Source organism: Telmatherina bonti, assembly GCF_933228915.1.
Source record: "Telmatherina bonti genome assembly, chromosome: 17".
Classification (NCBI taxonomy): domain Eukaryota; kingdom Metazoa; phylum Chordata; class Actinopteri; order Atheriniformes; family Telmatherinidae; genus Telmatherina; species Telmatherina bonti.
In genome coordinates, this window is record NC_136615.1 from 13,108,291 (window position 1) to 13,131,712 (window position 23,422).

General features: G+C 38.6%; 2 protein-coding genes across 2 annotated transcripts; both read left to right on the top strand.

Annotated features, from left to right (window-relative positions):
• The first annotated feature begins 8,262 nt into the window (after positions 1–8,262).
• Positions 8,263–17,669, top strand: ppp1r26 (protein phosphatase 1, regulatory subunit 26). The gene is made up of 2 exons (XM_079256938.1): positions 8,263–8,397; positions 12,771–17,669. The coding sequence occupies exon 2, from the start codon at positions 12,846–12,848 to the stop codon at positions 16,059–16,061; it is 3,216 nt and encodes a 1,071-aa protein (XP_079113064.1). The 5' UTR covers positions 8,263–8,397; positions 12,771–12,845; the 3' UTR covers positions 16,062–17,669.
• A 1,166-nt stretch (positions 17,670–18,835) lies between these two features.
• mrps2 (mitochondrial ribosomal protein S2) lies at positions 18,836–22,416 on the top strand. The gene is made up of 4 exons (XM_079256953.1): positions 18,836–18,872; positions 19,091–19,204; positions 19,297–19,417; positions 21,164–22,416. Exons 1-4 carry the CDS (start codon positions 18,848–18,850, stop codon positions 21,702–21,704), a joined length of 801 nt encoding a protein of 266 aa, XP_079113079.1. The 5' UTR covers positions 18,836–18,847; the 3' UTR covers positions 21,705–22,416.
• Positions 22,417–23,422: the final 1,006 nt, after the last annotated feature.

The following is a 23,422-nucleotide window of genomic DNA, read 5'->3' on the forward strand; positions in this document are numbered from 1 at the left end:
GTGGGTGGAGCTGCATATGTGCATACATGTGTGCTGCGTGGGAGTAGGAGCACAGCTAGGGTCTTGGCTTTCTTTCTGAACTCCATCTTCAAGCCTTTTACAGCTTATTGTCAAACTTCTGCCTGATATCTACAAGTCCCCATTCTTCCGTTTGTTTTAGTGCATCCTCATTATTATACTGTGTGTTGTCCTTAATATCATTAATTGTATTACCTCCAACTGAACTATTAAAAGAAGAAATAAAAAGAAAGAGCAGACATATGCAGGACTTGTTAACATGTAATAGCTTAATGCACACAGGAGTCAGCTGGTTTTTTCCTCAAACCACCACCTCTGATTGCATTCAGTTGGTCACAAAAAGGCTGTTGGTATTTGACAGGCAAATTAAGAAAAACAAAACAGCCCTGCCATGTGGCATTTCAAGCTGTACGTCTGGATAATTTTAACATCAACCATCATATTAAGCTGTCAAGCTCCTCCGAAGAGATGTTACAGAACGAGAGCAAACATATTCAGACTGAACTCTGTGGTGTAATTAAGGTTGTTAAAGGTCTGTCTTTCACTCAACTGAATACTACAAACACAGCACAGAAAAAGCTAATCAGAGGGTTCGCACTGAGTCTCTGCTGCCCCCTGTAGCTGGAACACAAGACAGATTATTATTACATGTCTCCAGCAGGACATGTATGTTGGAAATGTGAAGATAAAATGTTTATAACAGCCTATATAATTGAACATTATTGACTGAGATATTGACGGTAGATTGCATTATTTATATATCTTTTAAAACATAATATTTTTATCATGTGTAGCCTCCTGTTGTTTTCTGCAGGTCACAACAAAATACTAAAGGACTTCCATGTGTCCAGTCAGCACCCTCAGTGTGATGCAATGCCTCAGTGGGCATCATATGATTTGCAAATGAAACCAAGTTATGCGTTCAAAAATTCTCTTCTATTTCTGTCTATGTCCATAATTTTTTTTATCTTTATGTTATCCCATATGAAACAAGCACAATTCGCAGATGAAGTGTACTTGTGTGTTTTCTCACAGATCCACACTGCCATCTGGTGCCACATGATAGAAAAACGTCTTCAAGCACTGCAGTCAAGCATCGGATGGTTATTATGTGTGTTAAATATGAAGTAGGGCCTCGGTGCAGCTGGAGATGAATTACTGTCAGAAAACAAAGCAGACAAACTAGAAGCATCTTGTGGATAACTGTCATAAGGAACTTTTGATTCTGTCTATGTCTGTACAGCTACTGCAGTGTTTGTAATAACCAGTACCCAGCAAACAGCACTTGTTTGTGACTTTGCCTGAGGCTTTCAGTACTTTTGGCCATGAGCTGTCCTCTGGCTCCCTTAATGTTTTTGTATGGATCTGACAGAGCTGCAGTCTAGCTCAACCACCCTGCTAACCTTTTCCCTTTATTTATTTATTTTTTTATAATGAGACATAGAATGAAAAAAGTTTCCCTGCTTTTTTGTTTGTTTGTTTTTACAAATAACATATTTTTTAAATGGAACCACTGATATGATCAAGAGTAAAAATATCAGTTAATTCAAGCAATTTATGAAAAGAGTATGACAGTTTTGTTTCATCACTTTAAACGTTTTTAATTTCTTCTAATGACAAGTTTATCAAAGAATTCATTATTCACAAACAATTAATTTACTTCACTTTCAAAACATGCTCTTTATCTGCATAAATTAACTTGTCTGTTTATTCTCGTCAGCTTCCAACAAATTAGGATCTTCAAGTGATCCATCCTGGCTTTTAGATACACCCTTTGGGTTTGTCATTAATGAGCACACACAGATAACAAAAATAAATATGGTTACATTGTGGATGGGACTTGGATATTAATTGAATCAAAACATCAGACACCCAACGACTGACATCAGTTCAGTTTATTAGAATAACCAGATTTTAGATAGAAACACAATAGCTTCAAAAAGCATGAAGGATTCCTGCTGAGAAATGCCCAATTAGGATAAATGCATGATGTGCCTGTTTTTTATTATCGGGCTTGAACATTTTTAAAGCAGAAGAAGCCTGCCTTTAGCCGCACTACACTGTTAATCTGTCCATCTATTGATACATATTCAACACATGACCCATCACTCCGAGTACCAAAAGAAAAGCTGGGCTAACTATGAAACAGTAGAAGGAATAACCCCAGTCAGCATAACATTTCACCTGCCTCAGCAAGAAAGTAGGATTTCCTTGGCTCCATCATCTTTTTCTTTAATCTAGCCTTTGTATTCTGTCAGCACTGATCACCTGGAATTACCTTCACATGCTACTCATGTTTCAGAGCAAAACAGTAAAAGTAACACAGCAGCATACATATGTCTGAATATCTGTTCGCTTATTGACTAAAGGTGTAAAGACAACACACTATTTTTCATACTTTTAAGTAAGATCAATGTTTTCATTTTGTTTATACAACTTTAAATCAAAATAGGAAAATATGGAGAATATGGAGGTTTGAATTCTTAATTAAACAAGGTTATACACGCCTTCTTATGAACTTTTTTCATACAGTCTGATTAAAACTGACTACTCACCTTTTGATTTCAGCAATCAGCAGTCCTAACGTCCTCTAATCAGCTGCCTCCCACTCCAACAATTAAAACAGATACCCACAAAGCAGCATTACTTAGCTAAACCACTTCACATAGCTTTTTCCTCACTTGGAAACGTCCATAAGAAATGGTTGTCAAAAGGAAAGTGGGGGTCAAATTCAGGTCTGAGTGAGTAAAAAAAAAATATTCAAGAACACTGCTTAATGGATTTCAAGAAAATGCAGCTCAAATCCTTTGTTTGATCTCCAAAAAGATTAAACTCTGGATTTGTGACGCACATTATAACAATGTTCTAACAATAGCACTGAAATTACTTTCATAAAATAGTCATCAGAAGAAAGCCTTGCGTCCTCAGCACATGTCAAATGTGCTCATGAAGCCTATATTTTGTATAAGTATGCACATGTTGGTCTCTGTGTCTACACTAAAATGCTGCACATTTTCTATAGGTTTGTTGTGGAAAGTGCAATCTTTGCAGCCATCTGTTGTTTGGAGCAGCATCAGAGCTGGAGACTTAAATAGTAAAACAAAGTGAACAAGAGGGCTGGCTTTGGGATAACTACAGAGTCCCTGGAGATGACTGCATAGAAAAATGCTGCACAAGTTTGTGAACATAGTTAACCATACTTTGCACCACCTACATAACACCATGTAGAAATAACAGTGTGTTCTGAGAGAGGCTTCTTCAGATTCACTAATACAGAAGGGTGCAGGAGGCCATCCCTCTGGAAGACGACCATAAATTACTGATTTTACATTGCTAAATAAATCAATAAGTAATTAAAATTAAATTATTGGTAGTATTTTTTAATCATTGAACTGAAACAGGGATGCCTGTACCATCTGAGGTCAGGTAGGTTGTACTAAACCTCTGCTTTGAAGCAGTAAAAAGAGACTTAAGACAAATTAGAATTTGTATGAACAAAGAAAGATTTGCAGCAGTGTCAGGGAAAGATGTGTGATGTTTCTGGAATATATTTGACATGACTGTTTGGTGCTGTGTTTTTTCTGGTACAAGCTGCATTTAACTGCTAGTGTTATGCCAAATGCTTCCATGTCGCCCCTCTCAGCTGGCGCAAGCAGCATTGCTGTCCATGGTGCTGATCCTTTTCCTTCTTTTTTTTTTTTTACTTTGTCGCTGAAGCAACCTTTGTGCTGCCTGCACATCCACAGTAATTGGAGGAATTTAGAAGAAAGAACAAAAGAGAAAGATAACAACAGAAAGACAGAGACTGCTTTGCATTCCCATCATGCATTTTTTTTTTTTTTTTTTTTTGTTTTGTTTTTTTTCTATCAAATGAGTGGATCTGGAGGACTTCTTGCGTGGCCCTCTCATATCTATTCTAAGTGCCACATCTGACCCAATTATCATAAAGTACCAATAACTAGACTACCAGCTCCCCATTTGCATGCAAATGAAACCACCAAACAGACCAGGCAATGTGCATTTCAAGGTTAGAAACGTACGTGCCACTATGCTGCTTATGGTTCCAGGCTTTGCAGCACTCCAAAACTGATGCTGCAGAGCTGATTGTTTACCACTGGAGCAACTCAAAATACATCATTCTGGTGGTGAATGCCACACAGAAAGTGAATTCTGGTAATGATACCTTATTTTCTCTGAACACAGAGATCCAGACTGTATTTTCTTTTTTGGAATAAGGTAGTCACAGTAAAATGGCTCCTTGTCAACCTTTAAACTGTCAAAAGGTCAGTCAGTGCCTGACTGAATAAACATAAGCACATGCGTCTCCCAGTTAGATCTTTTTGCCTTTAAAATACCTCATAAATGTTCAGGTGCATCTGCCAGCTGCATCTTTCAAAGGCCCCTTTTTAAGTTATCCCAGATAGAATTTCATGTTCCGTGTGTTGTGATGTTGATGTTGCACGGTTTGCTGTGGGAGGAGATGAAAGGAAGGTGCTGGGAATGAATGAATATCCAAACTATTCCCAGCTGTGTCCCAGTCCTACTTCTAACCTAAATGTCTGCAAAATGCTTTCAATGAACCTGTAAGTGAAATAATGCTTGAATATGGTACAGTCACACGTCAGCTGTTTCTGTTTGATGTGTACACAAAGTTTGCAAATGCAGGTTGTACTTTTTACCACATGTTGTGGCAAATCTGTTTAATTTGCTTTTAGAATTTTTGATGGAAGAAAGATTAACTTGTATTAAAATAATCACTTTTAAGAAAAAAAATGTTTAACCATTTGTTAGAAAAGTAGGGACATGAGATAAAAGTTCATAAACTGTGAAAATTTTATTCAGATAAAGGTAAACTGAGACAGCTTTATGATTAATGTTTTATTATGTTTTATTACCCGAGCATTGCATGAGTCAGTCGGTGTGTGAAAAAGACCTCCTGGGAGCTGTGTGACAGCATACAAATAATCAAGAGGTTGTACTCTGATCTTTTAGTCACTCCCAGTGAGGAACTGTTTCAAGTCCAATAAAGAAATCACGTCTTTTGTCATTCCCTGGAGCCTTGGCTTTTCATCCCGCTCCATTCTGTCCCTCTCTGTTTTCCCACGCTGTCAGACTCCCCTAATTCTTCATCCTGTTGTCACAATTACAGCTGGCTACTTTTCCAAGTCATTTAGTCTCACATCTGGTTTTACTTTCATGCACTCTTCCTCCTCTTCATCTCCACCTCTTCCTGATGCCTGGGGAAACTCACTGAAAGTCTCTCCCACTTCTCAACTCTGCTTATGCTCCTCCACTGTCTAAAGTCCAGCAGTTTTGTTCATGCAGTCAAGAATATATATGTTTACATTGATTGCTTTGACATCAATACATTTTTAAACACTGTGTGAATCTGACTACCCTATAAGCCACAGGAGTGAATGTGTTTTCTTACGTAGTATTGTTGCCTTAAATGATCTGCTTTGACATGCATTTAATAATGTTTATTAGTTCAACATCATCAATGATTTGGATTCACACTAAGCAATTATTATCATCCGATGTGTAATAAAGACGCTTTCTGTTATGTGTTGCTAATAATCTATTGAAATGAGCTTCACTGTACATTATATTCGATCAAGGGTGTCCAAAGCTGGTCCTCAAAGGTCGCTGTCCTGCAGGTTTTTTATGTATTCCTGTTTCAACACACATGGCTTCCTTTAAATGCATCCAACAGCCTGTGAAGTTCTGCACAATGATTAATTCTTTGAATCAGGTGTGTTGGAGCAGGAATGCATGGAAAAACCATAGGACTGTGGCCCCTTGAGGACTAGAGCTGGGCATCCCAGTATTAGATCAAGCTGACTCAATGAATGTTTAAAAAATAATACTTAAATAAAATGGAGATATACTCTTGTTGAACAGCAAGTTTGCAAAGCAGTGATGTATATTTACATTATGGACAAGCAACTAAAGGTGATATAGTCTGAGTTAGATGCTTTGCTCTGTGACCTCTGAAAGTCTCCAGGGTGAAATTATGGTGCGCAGAAGCAGCACTGCTAACGGTGCAAAAAGTTTTACAAGCCTCAGTATTGCGCATCCTTTAAAGGAAGATTAACATGCTGTTTCTGTGCACAACCCATGTTACCTCGCAAGACAGGCTTCAGCCCCCAAAAACTGTCTGCATGATGGATGTTGCCAGATGGATGGATTATGCAAGAACTTAATTGATTATTTCAGTCAATTACTAGTTGTTCTTTTTGAAAATGTTAAGGAGACCTCTGTGAAAACCTTATCTCTGTGTGGGCTTTACCCTCTTTTATAGTTTGATATCTTTGTTTTGGTAAATGTAATCCAATTTTGACTCTCTTTATTGTTGTTAAAAAGGGATAATGCCCAATACTAACAACCTGCAACACTACCCATCTGTAGTCAAGCCCATAATCTCCTTTCTGATAAGAGCTCTAACACAAAGAAAACGGAGTCTCCAAATGAAAATTTTCTTACTTTTAAAAACTAGTTAAATTTGATGGTGTAAGGTTTGATAAATCAATTATGACCATTTCAGTCTTCAGATGCTCTACTAAGGATTTGTCACAAAAAGTAATCAAAAACTGGTTTACACACACAGGTGAGAGGTTTAAACAGCCTAAGAGAGGCGTAAGAGAGAAGTACAGACATATGCTTTGTTTAACATTTTTTTCTACAAAATTGCATTAACCTTTATTCCTCCAAGTGTAGCATTTCTCTGCACACAGGCTCTTTTTGTTGTGCCCTTCTCAGCATTACAAAAGCAGCTTGGATGTGGGTCAGTGGCTGGCTGAAATGAAAACTTTCAACATAATGCAAGTTCATTTCCAATTCTGTGAACAGTTAACAAATCATGTTGCAGGAAATTTAACTGCTGTGACATTAGAAATGCAAACACCTTCAGATATACTCAAAGCAGATACCAACCTAATGTAATATCCAATGGAACTGGAAATTATCTTGCATAGTGTCATTTGTTCAAGAGCTAATCTGTTGCTCATTGCTAAAAATGAGCTTTTTTTACATTTGTATTTGGATACTTTTCATAAAACACCATCCAAAATCATATTTTAATTCTGGATCCATCCATATATTTTTAACAAACATCCAGATCAAAGCAGAGTCTAAACTCACTGTTCTCAGTTGAGAGGTGGGACACACCCTGGATGGGTTGCCAATCCATCACAGGGGCCTAACACAGATAAATGAAACAGTTATCTGCACTCGCTCACTCGCAGAACTAATCAATTAACCTAAGATGCCCGAGTAACCGCGTGATCTGGGACAGGTGTTGCCAACTCTGGTCCTCAAGGGCTGCAGGCCTGCAGATGTTGTGAGTTTCCCTGCTGCAACACACCTGACTCAAATCAACTGGTAATTAGCAGACTTGGGTAGAGTTTGATATAAAGTTCTGCACAAGTCTGCTAATTAAGTCTGATGTGTGTTAGGTGAATTGTAGCAGGGAAATTCTTAACGCTTGCAGGACTGCAGCCCTCGGGGGCAGGAAAACATATAAAAAACATAGAAAGGTCTCAACAAAGGTTCTTTCTTGCTGTGAGTGGAAAAACAGATAAATGAGTCAAAAAGGAAAAATAAATAAATAAATAAAAAGTAATTCTCCTGACTCCATAAATTAATCTAAAGTTTAATTAATATAGTCACATCACACTCCCAACCACATTTATTCTAATTAAAAACGTTTTGTATTGTTGCACATGTGGGAATAAACTGTCCAGTTCATGTCAACTTGATGAGGCTTAATTTCAGTGTTTCATATTATAATAACAGTAAAATATGTAGCAGATATCAAACTAAAAATTAAAGCATACTTCATTGTGCATAGCAAATATCAGTGTTGAGCATACATTGGGAGTTGTCTCAGGAGATAAAAATGTCAAATAAAGTTGCTGATTTAAAAAAAAAAAAAAATTCTCTGCTACTCCGTGGAAAACATGGTGTGAGTTTTTTACTGTACGATGCAAGCAACACGAGTATGGTCAAAGGTTGCCTGGGTCTCAACGGGTTAATGGCTATTTTATACACTCTTACGGTTTAATCTTCTAAAAACATAAATTAAACAGTTTGTAATTTACACATATCGCTGTTTCTTGTAAAGTTAAGCTATCAAATGTGCGCGTTGTTGTTTTCCGGGTGAATACGTCAATGCCATATTTGCATGGGTCCATGCTTGGTTGGACTCTGGGTTTAAGGAAGCTCATCCGCCCGGCAGTTGGAGCGGAGGAGGGGGACTCGACGGCGAGAGCTTCAGGCTGTGTGAGCTTGGTGACGGACACCGAAATATCTTCCACACAGCTTTAATCAACGCTGCAAAGTCCACACGCCTATTGTAGAGGCTGTTTTTGTCATATCCAGGTGAGTCAAACTTGTAAAACGTCTGTTTTGTGGTTGAATTTGTGTGGAAATCACCGAGACTAGGAGTGTACGCCGTGGCTCTATACAAAGCCTTTCTTTGCCGGAGAAAATGCCGGGGCTGCAGCAGCTGGGAGGCCCGCCTCTGTCTTTCAAGTCACCGACTCGCCCCGGTTATCCCTTTACTGTTTCTCGACACCTGAGTCGTCTCTTCTGAAAATCCAGCTTATTCGATTGAAGAAAAAAAGCGTTGGCAGCAAATAGATACAGCTAGTGTCGTTTTCGACCGAGCACCTTGGGTTTTGACAACCACGGCCGGTACGAGGAAACATGGTTGCTCTGCGGAGTCTCCTATCGATGCACGCCGGGCAGTGGTGCGGTCCGCGCCGCTAGAGGGTTACAGTGCGACCGGGGTTGCTCTGTGGCAGTCAGGGAAGCGTGTGAGACAGAAATTACACGCAACAACCAGTTTGCTTCGGTAATATAGATAAGCTGTCTCATAATCTTTGTATGTGTGGAGAAACTTTCTTGTCAATGTACCAGACAAAGTTGACATACTACGGTGTGACGTTTTTAGCTCAGTGGATGTGCCTTTCGCTATTTTCCAGCGGGGCGTCTTTGGTGACCAATTGTTTCATGTCGACATTTGCACTCTCTACTGGTTTCAGCAGGTTATAATCATAAATAATGGCGGTAAAGAGTTAGGCTTGTTGTTTCAGGATGTCAGACAAGCTAAACGTGCTGCGTATTCCGCCTGCAGGCTGCATACGAAGCCTGAAAGGTGGATTTAAAGTCGGGGCAGGCTGGCTAGCTGAGGCTGCCACAGCGACTCGTCTGTCCGGGGACATCATGCTAGTCACTGAAGACGCAGTGCTCAATTTTAACCTCTGGTAAACAAGTGTTAAAGTACCACAGTCTCATTCTTTATTTTGTGAGGTACCACGACAAACATAAATGTATTGTTTTAGTCAAATCCTTTTGAAATTTTGTTTTAAAAAAAAAAAAAAAAAAAAAAAAACTCATTCTTAACCTTGGTAGAAGCTCTGATACTGTAATGAGCATTAATTAAAATCCCACATAACAGGGTATTTTGTATCAGAAACCTGTTCATATTTTTTTTTCTTTAAAGTCTCATATAATTGATATATTTTATTGTATACTAATGCTATTTATCTGTGTACCAAATAATGGAACAACTTTGAGTTTATAGTTTGTCAAGTGATTTCTAACCTTGGGGTTTGACTTCCCAACATGATCACAAGATTAATCTGGAGGGGGATTTGGTCTCTATTTTTTTTATTAATTTTATGTGAATGATTGGACAATTCTTGCACATTTGTGGTTCCAATTGAAACATCTTTTTCTCCTTTTCACCAAATTGTATCTGCATGTCATAGATGTTGGTCATGAAATACTTTGGAAATAGAATTAAGTATGTCAAATGTGATATCGGTAAATTTTGGCATGCAGACCAGGTTACATTTGCCCTGACTGTGGCTGTCATCAGGGTTGTCATTTAAGCCTCTAATAGGAAGAATGAAATTAGCACCTCCACAACTTGAAAGATAACATGATCTGGTTTTAAAGATTTATTTATCTGTTTATTTATTTTTCTTAAGTAGAGTTGCCAGAAGCAATAAACAGTATTATGTGAGCCATTAGGAATTCTGAAAGGTAAGCTATTTAAGAAATCCTCCAAATAGGGGCATCTAAAACAACTTAAATCCCAAATATGATCCAAGTAGTGGTCTTTCTTTGATGGGAAACTTGTAACAGAGTGATGCAGATGTTTACGATGATTTTAAATAGGGTCTTCTGCGTCTCTGTTTCAGTCAAGTTATTGCTTTGCTCCCCATCTGAATTTCTCTCAAATCCTCCAAACTGAGAGAGTTCGGACTACTGTCGGCAGCAGGCAAGACGTCAGTGTCATTACTGCTTCACATCACCCCGTTTAAACACAAAACACATCTCTTCAACACACTAATGATATCACGCAGCTTGCCTTTTTCTCTAAGTGTGAATAGTTTAGAAACGAGCGCATGAACTGGAGAACGCAAAGCTTTAAATGACAGCAAAATGAATGAAAGATTTATAGTTTTATCCATTAGAATGTATACTTTCCACCAGGGATTGAAAATGAGTTCCAGCTTACAAAAAAACTTCACTGTTTGTTCTCTATTTCATTGCACAGCAGCACATGAGCACAGTGCAAACAACATGTAGTAGATTTTGAATACATCCTGCATAATATTAAACCTTAATGACACTGCAGGTGCCCAAAGTAACAAAACTGCATAAACACAATCATTTATTACCATTAAATAAATAAATAAATAGGACCACACTTGTCCAACTCTTTCTTTTAATTAAGCCTTTCCCCTTTGAAGGGTTAAATTATTATTGTATTAAACATGTGATTAAAAGCTTATTCGTTGTTTATAAATATGATGCTAACAAAGCAGCTATAGAAGTGCTGCACATGTTTACTCCGCCTTCAGGCTAATCTGGGCAGGGACAGTTCTGAATAAGTGGTTCTTTCCTTTTCTTTTAAGCCATGTTGCACCAGTTTGGCTGTAGAACCTGCCAAACCTGGAGGACTATTTATAATAGCTGTAATATAATGCAGTCTTTCTCTCTCTGTGGAAAAAAAAGTATGCCTCAACACATACTGATGTTGAACTTTGTTGAACTTGCAACAAAATTCTTCCTGCATCAATATTACAATCCACTTCAACCATTCTTGGTTAAGTAATGCAGCACAAATACCTGAAAGTGTAACCAGCATCCCCTAAATTATAGGTCTCATGATAATTTAAGAGTGTTGTCAGATATTCTGTAAAAAAAACAAAAAAAAAAACAGCCTGCATTAATCAAATAAGGGACCTTTTATTTGGGCTGTCAAAATCAAGGCGTTAATCCAAAGAGATACATGTGAAATTAAAGGCAAGGTAGGAGGTCCTGGAAAAACGGTTTTAACAAACTACATTTTAAAAGTCCACTTTTCACAAGTCCAAACCTTTTAAGACTTTCCTTGAATCCAAGCCCCCAAAGCACAGAACCCGTGGGATTAAGCCAGGAGGCATAAATGGCAATTGAGTTTAATGGACATATCACCGTCCAGTTGTTTGGAACGGGCCAGTAAAAACGACTGGATGCTGTTTTTTCAGTCCTGTCTGTTCCACAAGTGACTGAATATTTTTATTTTTGTGCTAGAGCATTTAATTAATTGGCTGCAAATGGGGTGTGAAATGGATTTGAAGCACTATAGGAAAACATCTCCTCTTAACATGTTAACACATCAGTGCATATGCTGTAAAATTAGTCATGCCATATAAAAAGGAGTTTGACTTTATCATAGTGAGAGAAGCTAATTTTAGTCATGTAGGTGCTTTGTAACAGTGGTGAACTGAATCCACCAAAAACCACTTTATCCTCCTTACTTTTGACGTTTCTGATATTCTTCAAGTTTCACATTTAGTGTCTTTTTTTTTTTTTAAATTGGGTGTCTGAAAACAAATTTTTTTGCAGGTGCTTTTATAAATCTGAATTTGGCCCGATGTCTGCGAGAGAAGCTGATTTTGGGCATATGAGTGCTTTATCACAACTGTTAACATAATCCACCAAAAACCACTTTGTCCTACTTATTTTCTGTTTCTAATGGTTTCCAAACTAAACTTTTGGAGCATGGTCGCAAGATGACCCATGTGGTATATCACACAATCGGGACTAGGATTAATAAACAGTTTAAATCAAAATGCAAAAACAGGAGTATCCATACTTGCAATGAAAGTCATATTTGAAGTGTTGGCGGACACGTTCGATAGAAAGCAAACTATAAAGAAAAAAACAACAAATAATGAGACCTTTTAAAAAACGAACAAGATATATGATAAAGAAACATCCTCAACATTGGTGTCCAGTTTAAGTCTTCAAGGGCCGTAGATATCAGGTTTTTGTTGTCTCTGCTCCAACATACCTGATTCAAACCAAATGGGGCTTGTCAGCCCATTTATACATTTCAGTCAAGTGTGTTGGAGCATGGTTTCAACCAAAAACTTGCAGGGTACTGTCCCTCGAGGACAAGAGTTTGACACCTGTGGATTTGACAGTATGAAGGCATCCATCAGAGCTCCCTGAAAGAAAGTGATAGTTCAAGAAAGCGTCCTTTTTAAGAAAATAAATTAATTTAGACATCCTTTTCCATATTTAATATGCCAAAGTCAAATGTCAGCATTCTAGTTATATAATGAGATTCATTGACCACTTTGATCTGAATATTTTCTTCTAAAGGAGTTTGATTCATTACAATGGGTATGAAATCATTTTTACAGGTTGACTGACCTGTCACAATTTCTCTGTTTCTGTCTTCCTTTCAGATTAGAAAAATGTGATTGTCGTGGAAGGCAGCTGCACCCCAATGCCCGAGGAACCCTCCATACTTATGCACTAGAATGTACTTGATGAATGTACCTCCTGTTGCAGCGACGCAAACAGAATGGCGAAGATGTGGCCCACCTGGAGGCTTTAGCCTTCCAGTTTGCTTCAATGACTCTGACACAGAGTTGACTACCAGAGGCACACCTATCTCAGACAAAGTCCAGATGATCATAGAGAGTCTCAGAAGCACCCAGTCCTCACTCGAGATGGGCGACGAGATTGAGGGAAACGTGCTATCGGGACAAGAAGGCCATACCCAGGTCTGCAAGGCTGTAATGGGTTCATATGTGGGAGCTAAATGCAAAACAAAAAGTCCCACTGAAAAGCCACAGTCTCATGTTTCTTCCACAAACATCCATGACAGCAGTGACTCGGACAGTGACGATTCTGTGGACAGAGGGATCGAGGAAGCAATACTGGAGTACCTGAAAGAAAAGGACGACCACAAGCGCAAGGCTGAACCCAGCTCCACTTTCCTTCACTCATCCAAAATTCCAAGAAAAAATCCTTCTATTCTTGAGGTTCCCAAGCAAAACTCCGAGAGCCAGACATCATTTATTTCAAGCAGTCAGCTCCTAAGAAATGTCAAAGCTGAGGCCCCAGTAGTAACAGCTACCATACCTCTAAAAAAGTACATAAAAAACAAGGCGTCCCTAGATGAAAACTTTGATTTGAGTCAAAGTTCGATGAAAAGTTTAGTCGGTTCTAAAGAGCCGACAAAGAGCCCCTTTAAATCAGTCAGCCTCTTCAGTAATCGCCCAGTCACTATTAAGGTGGAGGAAGACTCAAATGATTCCAGTAGCGACGACGGCATCGAGGAGGCCATCCAGAGATACCAGTTAGAAAAGAAGGAGCAGCAAAACAAAAGGGAAACGTTCAATCCACATGCATTCCAGGATGATTCTGACTCCACAAGCGATGATGGGATCGAAGAAGCTATTCGTTCCTACCAGATTGAGCAGCTGAAGGAGAAGACTGTTCTGAAACCACTCCTGCAGAAGCAAAAACCCTTCAGCAAGCCGTTTGTGCACGATGCAGGAAGTACGAGCACGGAAAAAACGAAGAAACACAAGCTAAAAATTAAAAAGGGCGGAATAGAGAAACATATGAGATCTTTTCAACATCATCCGTCTGTTTTAACACCTAAGACATCTTCAGATGACCCAAAAGAAAAAGGGAATGGGTTACTTTCTTTGAAGGATAAAAGCTTAAATGAGCAACCAACCGCCGCCTCTTCCAAGGTCAATACAACTGCAGAACTGATGTGTGCTGAAGCAATACTGGACATTTCCAAAACTGTTATGCCTGGCACCTTCCATCCCGATATTGGCCTCAGCACTTGTGCCCCCACTGCTTCTTCTTTGCACTCTATTCCTGACAACTGCCCATATGAAGAAAGCAATGACAGCTCCATTGACAGTGAGGATGGCATTGAGCAAGAAATCAGGAAATTTCTTGAGCAAAAAGCCCAAATGCACAAACAGCCACACAGCTCTAAAGATCCCTGTGACATAAATGAATCAGAAAGAGTAAAAGTAAAAGAAGCTGAAATCCAAAAGAAACAACACAGATTGTCTTTAACACAGAGAAGAAAACACAGAGAGAATAGTTTTAGTGTCTCCAACATGTCGGGAGCAGATGACAAAGGTAAAGAAACAGCCCAGGTGCCTTTACTTGAACCTACAAAGGAATCAAACCCCTTGACATTTACCCAGAGAAATCAAACGTACCCAATCACTGCATTACACAAGACAGACCAAAGTGGAGACAAAAGCAGCTCACTTGACAGTGATGAGGATCTTGACACTGCTATAAAAGACCTGCTCAAAACAAAAAAGAAGTCAAAGAAAAAGATCAGAGACTTAAAACAGAAATCCAGGAAGTGGATCAAAGATGAAGAACCACTGTTAGGAGGCCCTTCACTCATCAAAAAGTTCAAACCAGAGCTTACTTCCAAATGTAGCGCTTTGAAAAAAGTCCACAAGAATAAGGGTGATGTTAAAGACAAGGATGGGTTGAGTAGAAAGAGTGCTTTGCAACAAAAACAAACTGATAAAAATAATGAACATCATATGCAAAAAGGTGAAATGGAAACTCTTAAAGGAGCCGACAATGGTGACGGCCAACTGCTGCATCACACTGAAGCTCTTCCTCTGATGAAGGATGACAGCAGCTCGGTTGACAGTGACGATAGCATTGAGCAGGAGATCAGAAGATTTTTGGCTGAAAAGGCCAAAGTTTCCACTGCAGAAACAATTAAAGATGGAGATGTGCCCAGAAATGGAACTGTCATGCTTCCAGATGCAGACATTAAACAGGAAACTCAGCTGGCTGAGATTCCTAGAAAAAGAACCAGTCCTCTCTCTGGATCTCCTGGTGGCCCAGTTGAAGATAAAACTCCACAGAGACCATCAGACAGCTGTCCTAACAGTGCACAATCATGTGTGTCCTCAGTCCAGTCCCGCAGCCCCAGTCTTCTGGAGCCAGCAGACGGGGCAGGGGCAGCTCGGAATGAGCAAAGGAGGCTTAATATTGGGAGAGATGATGTCTGGGATACCACCCTTCAGAGGGAGAGAGATCGACCAGTTTTAAGTGCTAACATTGCTCATTCTCGCGCAGAGTCAATCAAGTGGCGCCAGAGTCTGGGGCTCCCCATTTCTGATAAGAAGACTTCCAGTCGGACTCCGTTTCAGATCACCTCATCAGAGATCAGAGAGGATCCACCAACAACTCTGCCACATCCAAATAAGGGTTTCAAATCCCAGACTCCAGCCAGCGCTTGGTTCTCCTCTAGGACCAACAGATCACCGTTTTCCTGCTCTCCAGAGACAGCTGTAAATACCACGGTCAGACCCCCTGTTTTGAAATTTTTTTCAGCTGCCAGGCAGCACTCAAGGATGTCCTTTACACAGAGCCTTATGCCTGCCCACAGATCCCAGTTCTCCTTAGAGGAGGCGAGAGCCAGCATGGTGCATATGCCCAAGGACAAGAGTGTGTTTGTTGAACTTGAATCCAATAGGACCAACCATGTCCAGGTTCAAACCAGGGAAGGAAGCGAGGGAAAGGAGAGAGTGGCCTTGCTAACTGAGACAAGTGAAGGCGAGAGCATGAAGATAGGTGATAAAGAAATGCATCAAGACAGGAAGGAAGAAGAATTTATAGATGAGTCAGATTGTGAATCAGGCAGCAAGAAAGATCCAGAAAGCAAGCAGGGCTTTTCCACATTGTAAGTATTTGCTTTGATCATTACTCTTACACAGAATCAGAATATTATCAGTTTTTTTGTTTGTTTCTTTCTCAAGCATATTTATGTACAGAATCCAAGGGAATATTTGTTGATATAATACAACAAAAAAAAGTTTTTTCATAAAATGTCTTATTACAGTTGTACAGAATTGTAACGGAGTGGCACCATTATGAAATCTGTTTTTATTTGTTTTTTGTGCTCAAGTTAATCCATATCATTTATTCTTTGATTACAAAATTACAGTGGAGTTTTGATACAAGAGTAATGGTTGCCACCTAGAAAATACAAAACTTGATGTAATGGAATGTTTATTTCTTTTTTTTCTGTTCTATAAGAGTTTCAAAGAAAATTAACCTCGTGACAAAATAAAGACTTCAGTTTGAGCTAAAGTGCTCAAATTTTGGATGATTCCTTTTTTATTGTGCCAAGGGAAAATTAAGTGGAGTGGGAAACTTAATTTACCTGAAATGTGTTCAAAACACAAGACATTTATATAATTTTTTCATGTGAAATTACTTAAAAAAGGGAATTTTATTAGATTTCCATCACAGATTAACAATCCTAACATTTATTAAGTGTGCAGTAAATTAAAATTCACAGCTTTGTTACTTAAAAGGTAAAAAAAAAAACTACTTGTGCACATAATAACCTTATTAGACCCAAACAGACTGATTAGTTCATTTTTAACAATCAGTTTATTGTTTTAATGACTTTATAATTAACACATTTCTTTAGCTTTTCTTTCCTATCTTTGGCAATTGAATTAGAAAAAACCCTTTTTGCACTCAAGTTAAAAAAAAAAAAAAGAGTCAGCACATTAGAAAATACTGATAGTTATGGTTGGTGGTAAAAATTCCAAAAAAGTAGGAATAAATACATTTATATTATTAAGGCTCTATGAGATATCAATATTTTAAAACAAAACATGAAAAATAAAGTTACATTCATTTAGATTATGACTGAAAAAAAAACCTGACATCTTCTAGTCACTGATATTTGCTTAAACTAATCCTCTATACCGTATATGTGGAATGTGTCTATTATCAGACGTTGTTTGGCTCTTTAGGCAGTTGCTGTCTTTAAACTCCAGTCCTACATGAGGGTCTACCTGCACTGGATGCACCATTGCAAAGAATGTGTCTTTACTTCACTCTCTTCCCACACATGCAACAAAATCTTTCTAACCTTTAATATTCACGATGGAACAAGCCATTGAGCATGTTTAAAACACTGTACCTGTTTAAGATGATCGTAAGACGTGGATATTGGAACAGTCATGCTCATGGTATGTTTTTAATTCACAGGTGGACATTTTCAGCTCAGTTATTGATGAAAGCCTCTGTAGCCGTCTCAGACTTGTAACCTCTATAACAAAAAAAAAGTTCAAGATTCCACAGAAACCTCGTAATGACCTTTCTCTGTCTTACTGAACGTGATACTTAGTGTGGTTTTTCTGTCATGTTAAAGGTTTTTTTGAATTCCCTATGTGAAACAAAACTATTTATTTTTGTCAATGAAAGAAATCATCACTGAACATGCTGTGCATTGCCAGGGTTTTGTAAATATTTTGTAAGAGGTGTTTTTTTGTTCTCTTATGCTTTCAGATAAAAAAAAAAAAAAAAAAAATCTTTCCTGTCTTTTATGTGTGTAATAAAGAGTGGAATCTGGGCAACAGTGGGTCTCCTCATTGATAATGCAAGCTGATATCGTTTCTGTGCCTGAAGATTTTTTTTACAGGTTAATTTACTATTAAGTAGATTTTAGAATGAGTTACAAGCATGGAGAGTATGATGAATATCCTGCTTTGCCTTACCCCCAGGTCTCTGTCTAGAGCCATTGATCCTGGCATCACCTTCAGTCCATGCATCGCTCTTACCACAGAGGAGAGAAGCAAGATGTTCAGCAGAAGATACCTGGTTAAAAAAGCCAACAAGGTACAGTTATCTAAGTGCAGAGAAGTTGGTTTTTTTTTTTTGGTTTTTTTAAAATGATGTTTACTCCAAATCCAAAAACTGAAAGTGATGCATTGTTTGGCCATGTTTGCAGGGGAATATGTCTCTCGTTACTGTTCTTGAGCAGAACAGGTCTATGCAACGCATCAAAAGAAAGCTTCAGTTTCTTCCAGTGAACAGGTATTTGTTTGCATCCAGGTGGATTTGTCCCAACTGCAAACAGCTAAATCTAATAATACCTTCGTTTTCCTCTTTCACAGGACAAAAGAGCCACACAACTAGAACAGTATAACGGCATAAAGATTAATTTTCAAGGTTTTTTTTTTATTGATGTCCTGAATTTTGAGTTTGTTTGCTAGATTATTACAAACGTTCTTGAGTTTTCATTTATTTTACCTTCATTGCTAAGTTTAAGAGTTGCAAGATGATGACAGGTGTTTATTTTTTTCCCTTTCATGATGACAAATTCTCTGAAGTTATAAACCAGTAAATTAGATGAAAGTTAAAAGTTCAGTCATGAGTTTCATTTGTCTATTATTCTTAATCCCAAGTGTGTTGCCAGGTTATTCCACCTTTGATGTTGACTACTTCATAACTTATATTTTCGTTGAATTTATCATTTATATGATACATTTAAACACACATGGTGTACTTATATATTATGGTTGAACACATGCTTGTGAATGTGTCATTTTGTTGTGTTTCAATAAAGTTGTGACGTAGAAAACATTGGCGTTATTGCGACACTGTTTACTTTACGGCACCGATTGCTAGCAACGCGCATGCGCACTTTGCTGACCTTCTGTTTTACACAAGCATGGCATCTCGGGCTCTTGTAAAAGGTAATTTTTGTACATATTGTTGTCTTAAAGTGAACATGGTTTAGTTGGAAGGGTATTTTAGTTTGGTAAAGATCTGTCATATTAAAGATGTCTTTCTGAAAGTCACTACTGGCTGAAAAGTATATTAGCCACATAGATGATGTAGCTAATGCTAGGTCACCGGCTAGCCCTGTTTTTATATCCGATGTTTGCAAGAAATGTTTCTGTGTTATTTGTAGGTCTTCTAGGGTTACGACACTCACGGAGTGTCACCATTAAATATTGTGGAGGACATTGTTTTGCTACGGCAGCGTCCATTAAATCAGATCAACCCCAAACCGACGATGCTACAGGTGAGTTGGAGATTGCAGAGAAACGCAAGTTTGTTTGTTTGTTTTTTTTTCTCAGTGCAAACATTTTAGTGAAGTTTCTGATTTCCATACAGAGAAAATCCTAAAGCTATCTCTTGAGAAGCCGGATTATTTCCGTGTGTCGGAGCTGTTCTCTTTGGAGGACTTATTTGACGCCAGAGTGCATCTTGGTCACAAAAAAGGCTGCAGACACAGGTTGGTTTGAATAATTATCCTTGGGTCTTTAGCGATATTACATTGGTTATTGTTGCTTTTCAGATGCCACATTTGTTAAAATGGCATTTTTCCCCCCACCACGATCCACCCCCATGCTTATAAATTACATAATATTTGGTTTATTCCCTTGTAATATTCTGCAAGACCTATTAAACAATTTATTAAAATGGTTTGCTATCGATGGCTTAAACAAACCAATATTTCATAAAGGAACTAAAGCAATAATATTCTTTCATTTTGCTTTGGTTTTCCTCTCTACTGGGTGTTATTGGGAAATGTTGTCTTTTATGCTTTGATCTCCAAGCTCTTGTTTCAGATTTCTTGTCCTTGGTCATACTACAAGCTGATTTTCACAGACAAATTGTACACATGCTATACCCAAACAGCTGTTTTAACTTACCTGTTACATGAATTAAGCAAAACCTAAATTGCTCTGCAGGATAGATTATTGATATGCTTTATTCCGTTTACAGAATACAGTGCAACAGACAAGACTGTAGTGGTTTATGAGTTTTAGAAATGCTATTTTTTCTTTGTGTTTCTGGTCACTAAACAACTACTATGACTTGCAAGCGTTAATTGCTATAAAGAAGCTGCTGCTCTTCACATCCATAATATGGTTTTACATTGAGCAGTTTTTTGTTTGTTTGATTTTAGTTTGCTTGTAGCCACTGTCTCCAGGACAGTAAAAAAAATAAAATAAACACTTGTTCTGTCACCACATATAAAAATAGTAGAATCAACTTTGTGCAGAGAAATTTAGAGACCATGGAAAAGTAGCTCTTGGATTAAATTATTTCATCTGTATTTATAGATATATAAATGTGTGTCTATGTTTGTGCACACAAGCTGTTGCCGTTTGTTACAGAGAAGTAACAGAATGTCCACTTGCACACAGAGCTCACATGCTATTACTGTCTGATCAATGGAAAGAGGAACAGGCTTCAAATGTTCCTGTCTATATAAATATAAATGTTATTTTCTAGCTGTGATCAGATTGGAGCTTTGAGGTTAATACATACAACTCAACCTGTGGGAAGTTGTTGAAACTAGAGAAGTGGAAATGACTCACATTTGGCCAGTACAGTATAAATAAAATCTGCCTGACAACTGGATGTTGTGGTTGAAGTTCGAGGTTCAAGGGATTGGCTTTCAGGCCAGGCTTAAAGTTGTAAGATGGGTCTTTCTTTGCTAGCTTTTGGCCCATCTTCTCCTTATATCCATAGTGATGGAGTCATTGAGTCATTGTGACTATTAGCTGATGACAATGAAGGATAACATGAAAAATATTCCTAACGTTGGATGGTGCTTTTGGGAATGGGGCTTTCTATGCACATGAGATGAGCTGTAAGATAAGTTACATTACACAAGCAAATACAGCTACTTTTGGTTCCATAGCAGTTACGTATATCAGCTCTGCTCTGACTTGTAATTATAGTACTTACAGTGTGTCCTAAGTATTTAATTTTGGGAAGCAAAACATGTCTGATAGCAGTTGTTTTAATGCATTTTCAGCTTTGTCAGTGTCATTTGTATCTAAGCAAGTTAAATACATAAAGTCAGAGGATAAAAAGGGTGTGTGAACACTAAACTTGTGATTGTAGATTGACTGTAATTAAACCTAGAACTAGAACATGCAACTTAATTTAAGGGCTCTTCTGTTATGTTGTTATTTATGATGATTTTGGAATTCTTTTTCTGTATTAACAATAATTCCCTTTCCAGGCTGATGGAGCCTTATCTCTATGGCTGCCGTTTGGACCAAGATATAATTGATCTCGACCAGACCATGGAGCATCTTCAGCTGGCACTGAACTTCGCGGCCCACATAGCGTACCGCAGAGGCGTCATACTCTTTGTCAGTCGCCGCCGTCAGTTCAGCCACCTTATTGAGAGCACCGCTAAAGATTGTGGGGAGTATGCACATACTCGCTACTGGCAGGGCGGCCTCCTCACCAACGCGAACATCCAGTACGGCCCTGGAGTCCGCCTACCTGACCTCATCATCTTCCTTTCAACTCTCAACAACGTGTTTCAGCAGCACGTGGGGATCAGGGATGCGGCCAAGATGAACATTCCCACGGTGGGTGTGGTGGACTCGAACTGCAACCCCAGCCTGGTGACATACCCCATACCGGGGAATGACGACACCCCAGTTGCCATGGAGTTATACTGCCGCTTATTTAAGATGACCATCAACCGCGCCAAAGACAAAAGGAGACAGATGGAACTCCTTCATGGCCTGTTAGCACCTTCCTCATCATGATGTAATGTATTCTTCTTAAAGGGACATTTAAAAAGAAAAAAAGGCTGCTTTACTTCATCCTGCATCTGCACCTGGAAACATGTTCAGACTTATGTACATCACTCATGAATGATAAAGTTTCTGGGATGAAGGGGTTTCCTCAAAGGACATCTTGGAGATCATGTTGCAGTAAATTTGTCTGAACAAAGTATACATAAGTATAGTCTTGAATATTTTAATAAGAAAGCGGTTATTGCTACTTCAGCATTTCCTGGAGATTGAAACAGGCATTTCACATAAGGACTGGACTTGAACAATTTCAATTCAATGGGAAGTTCCCCTTTGTTTTTGGAAGTGTGGTTTAGACAAAAGGCTGCCTAAATCTTAACATTTGACAGTCCATGAAGTCTGCTTGTACAGTTATTTGGGATGTACCACAAAACAGGATTTTCTATTTTAATAATTTGACTGAACCTCTCCCCCAAAAAATTATTACGTTGATTTCAGACAGCTGTAAACCTCTCATGCTTGAGGCTCAACCAATTAAAACTATTTAAATTTGTGATAGGTGTGGAGAAAATGTTAAAAACTTATTAGGCCCGAGCACCTTGGCGGTGCGAAGGCCTATTGTAATTGCAGCGTTTATTATTATTATTATTATTAGGCCCGAGCACCTTGGCAGTGCGAAGGCCTATTGTAATTGCAATGTTTATTATTATTATTATTATTATTATTAGGCCCGAGCACCTTGGCGGTGCGAAGGCCTATTGTAATTGCAGCGTTTATTATTATTATTATTATTATTATTATTATTATTATTATTCTCCTAATAAATGAATTGCTTTTTTGGAGGCCTGAACATGCTCAAAAACTCACCAAATTTTGCGTACCCCCCCAAGGGAATGCGAAAAATTTGATATTTTGAGGTGCTCCAGAATGTTTGAGCGAAACTGAATGAGAGCGCCACCTATTTTAGGTGCCCCGCCACTGCATGTCGTTAATCTTTATGAAAATTCATACACATGATCTACATGCAAGGGCGAACAAAAAATCCTCTTAATGTCATGGTGAAATGTCGACAGGAAGGCGGCCATTTTAGGTCAAAGTCAATATTTTGGCGTTTTAGCACCTCGCATTTTAACGAACTCGTCCTAGAGCTTTTATCCCACTGAGCCACAAATTGCTCAGGATGTTCAGGAGGCATGTGTGATTAAATGTTGTGTTATTTCTTCTAATAGGAGACTTAGTTTACGAGGGGCGGGGCCTCAAAGTTTGATGTCTCGCCAGGAAAAATTTAACGGATATAACTCCCACATAAAGCAACATTTCTGCACCAAATTTGCTAGATATGATGGCAGTCCCCTCCTACAGAGTTCTATATGTCAATATTTTGATTATGAAATAGCCACGCCCCCTGGAGGTCAAAAGTGTTGTTTTTTGCTCACACACCCATAACTCTGGCTTGGTAGACACCACATGGCCCAAATTCACTCAGGCATCACAAAACATGTTGGTGAAGAGATCTGGTAAAGGACATTGCTCTACGCTGCACGGCGTGCCCGTGACGCCATGGCGAAGTTCCATGCGGCGGCGTGACATCATAAATCACTATAAAATTGTCAATTTTGATCTGATCACCCTAAAACTTATAGGGATTAATAAGGGATCAGTCCTGAACAGATTAATGTGACCATTGCTGGTGTAGACCTAAGCCCCGCCCACTTACAATAGGAAGTGGT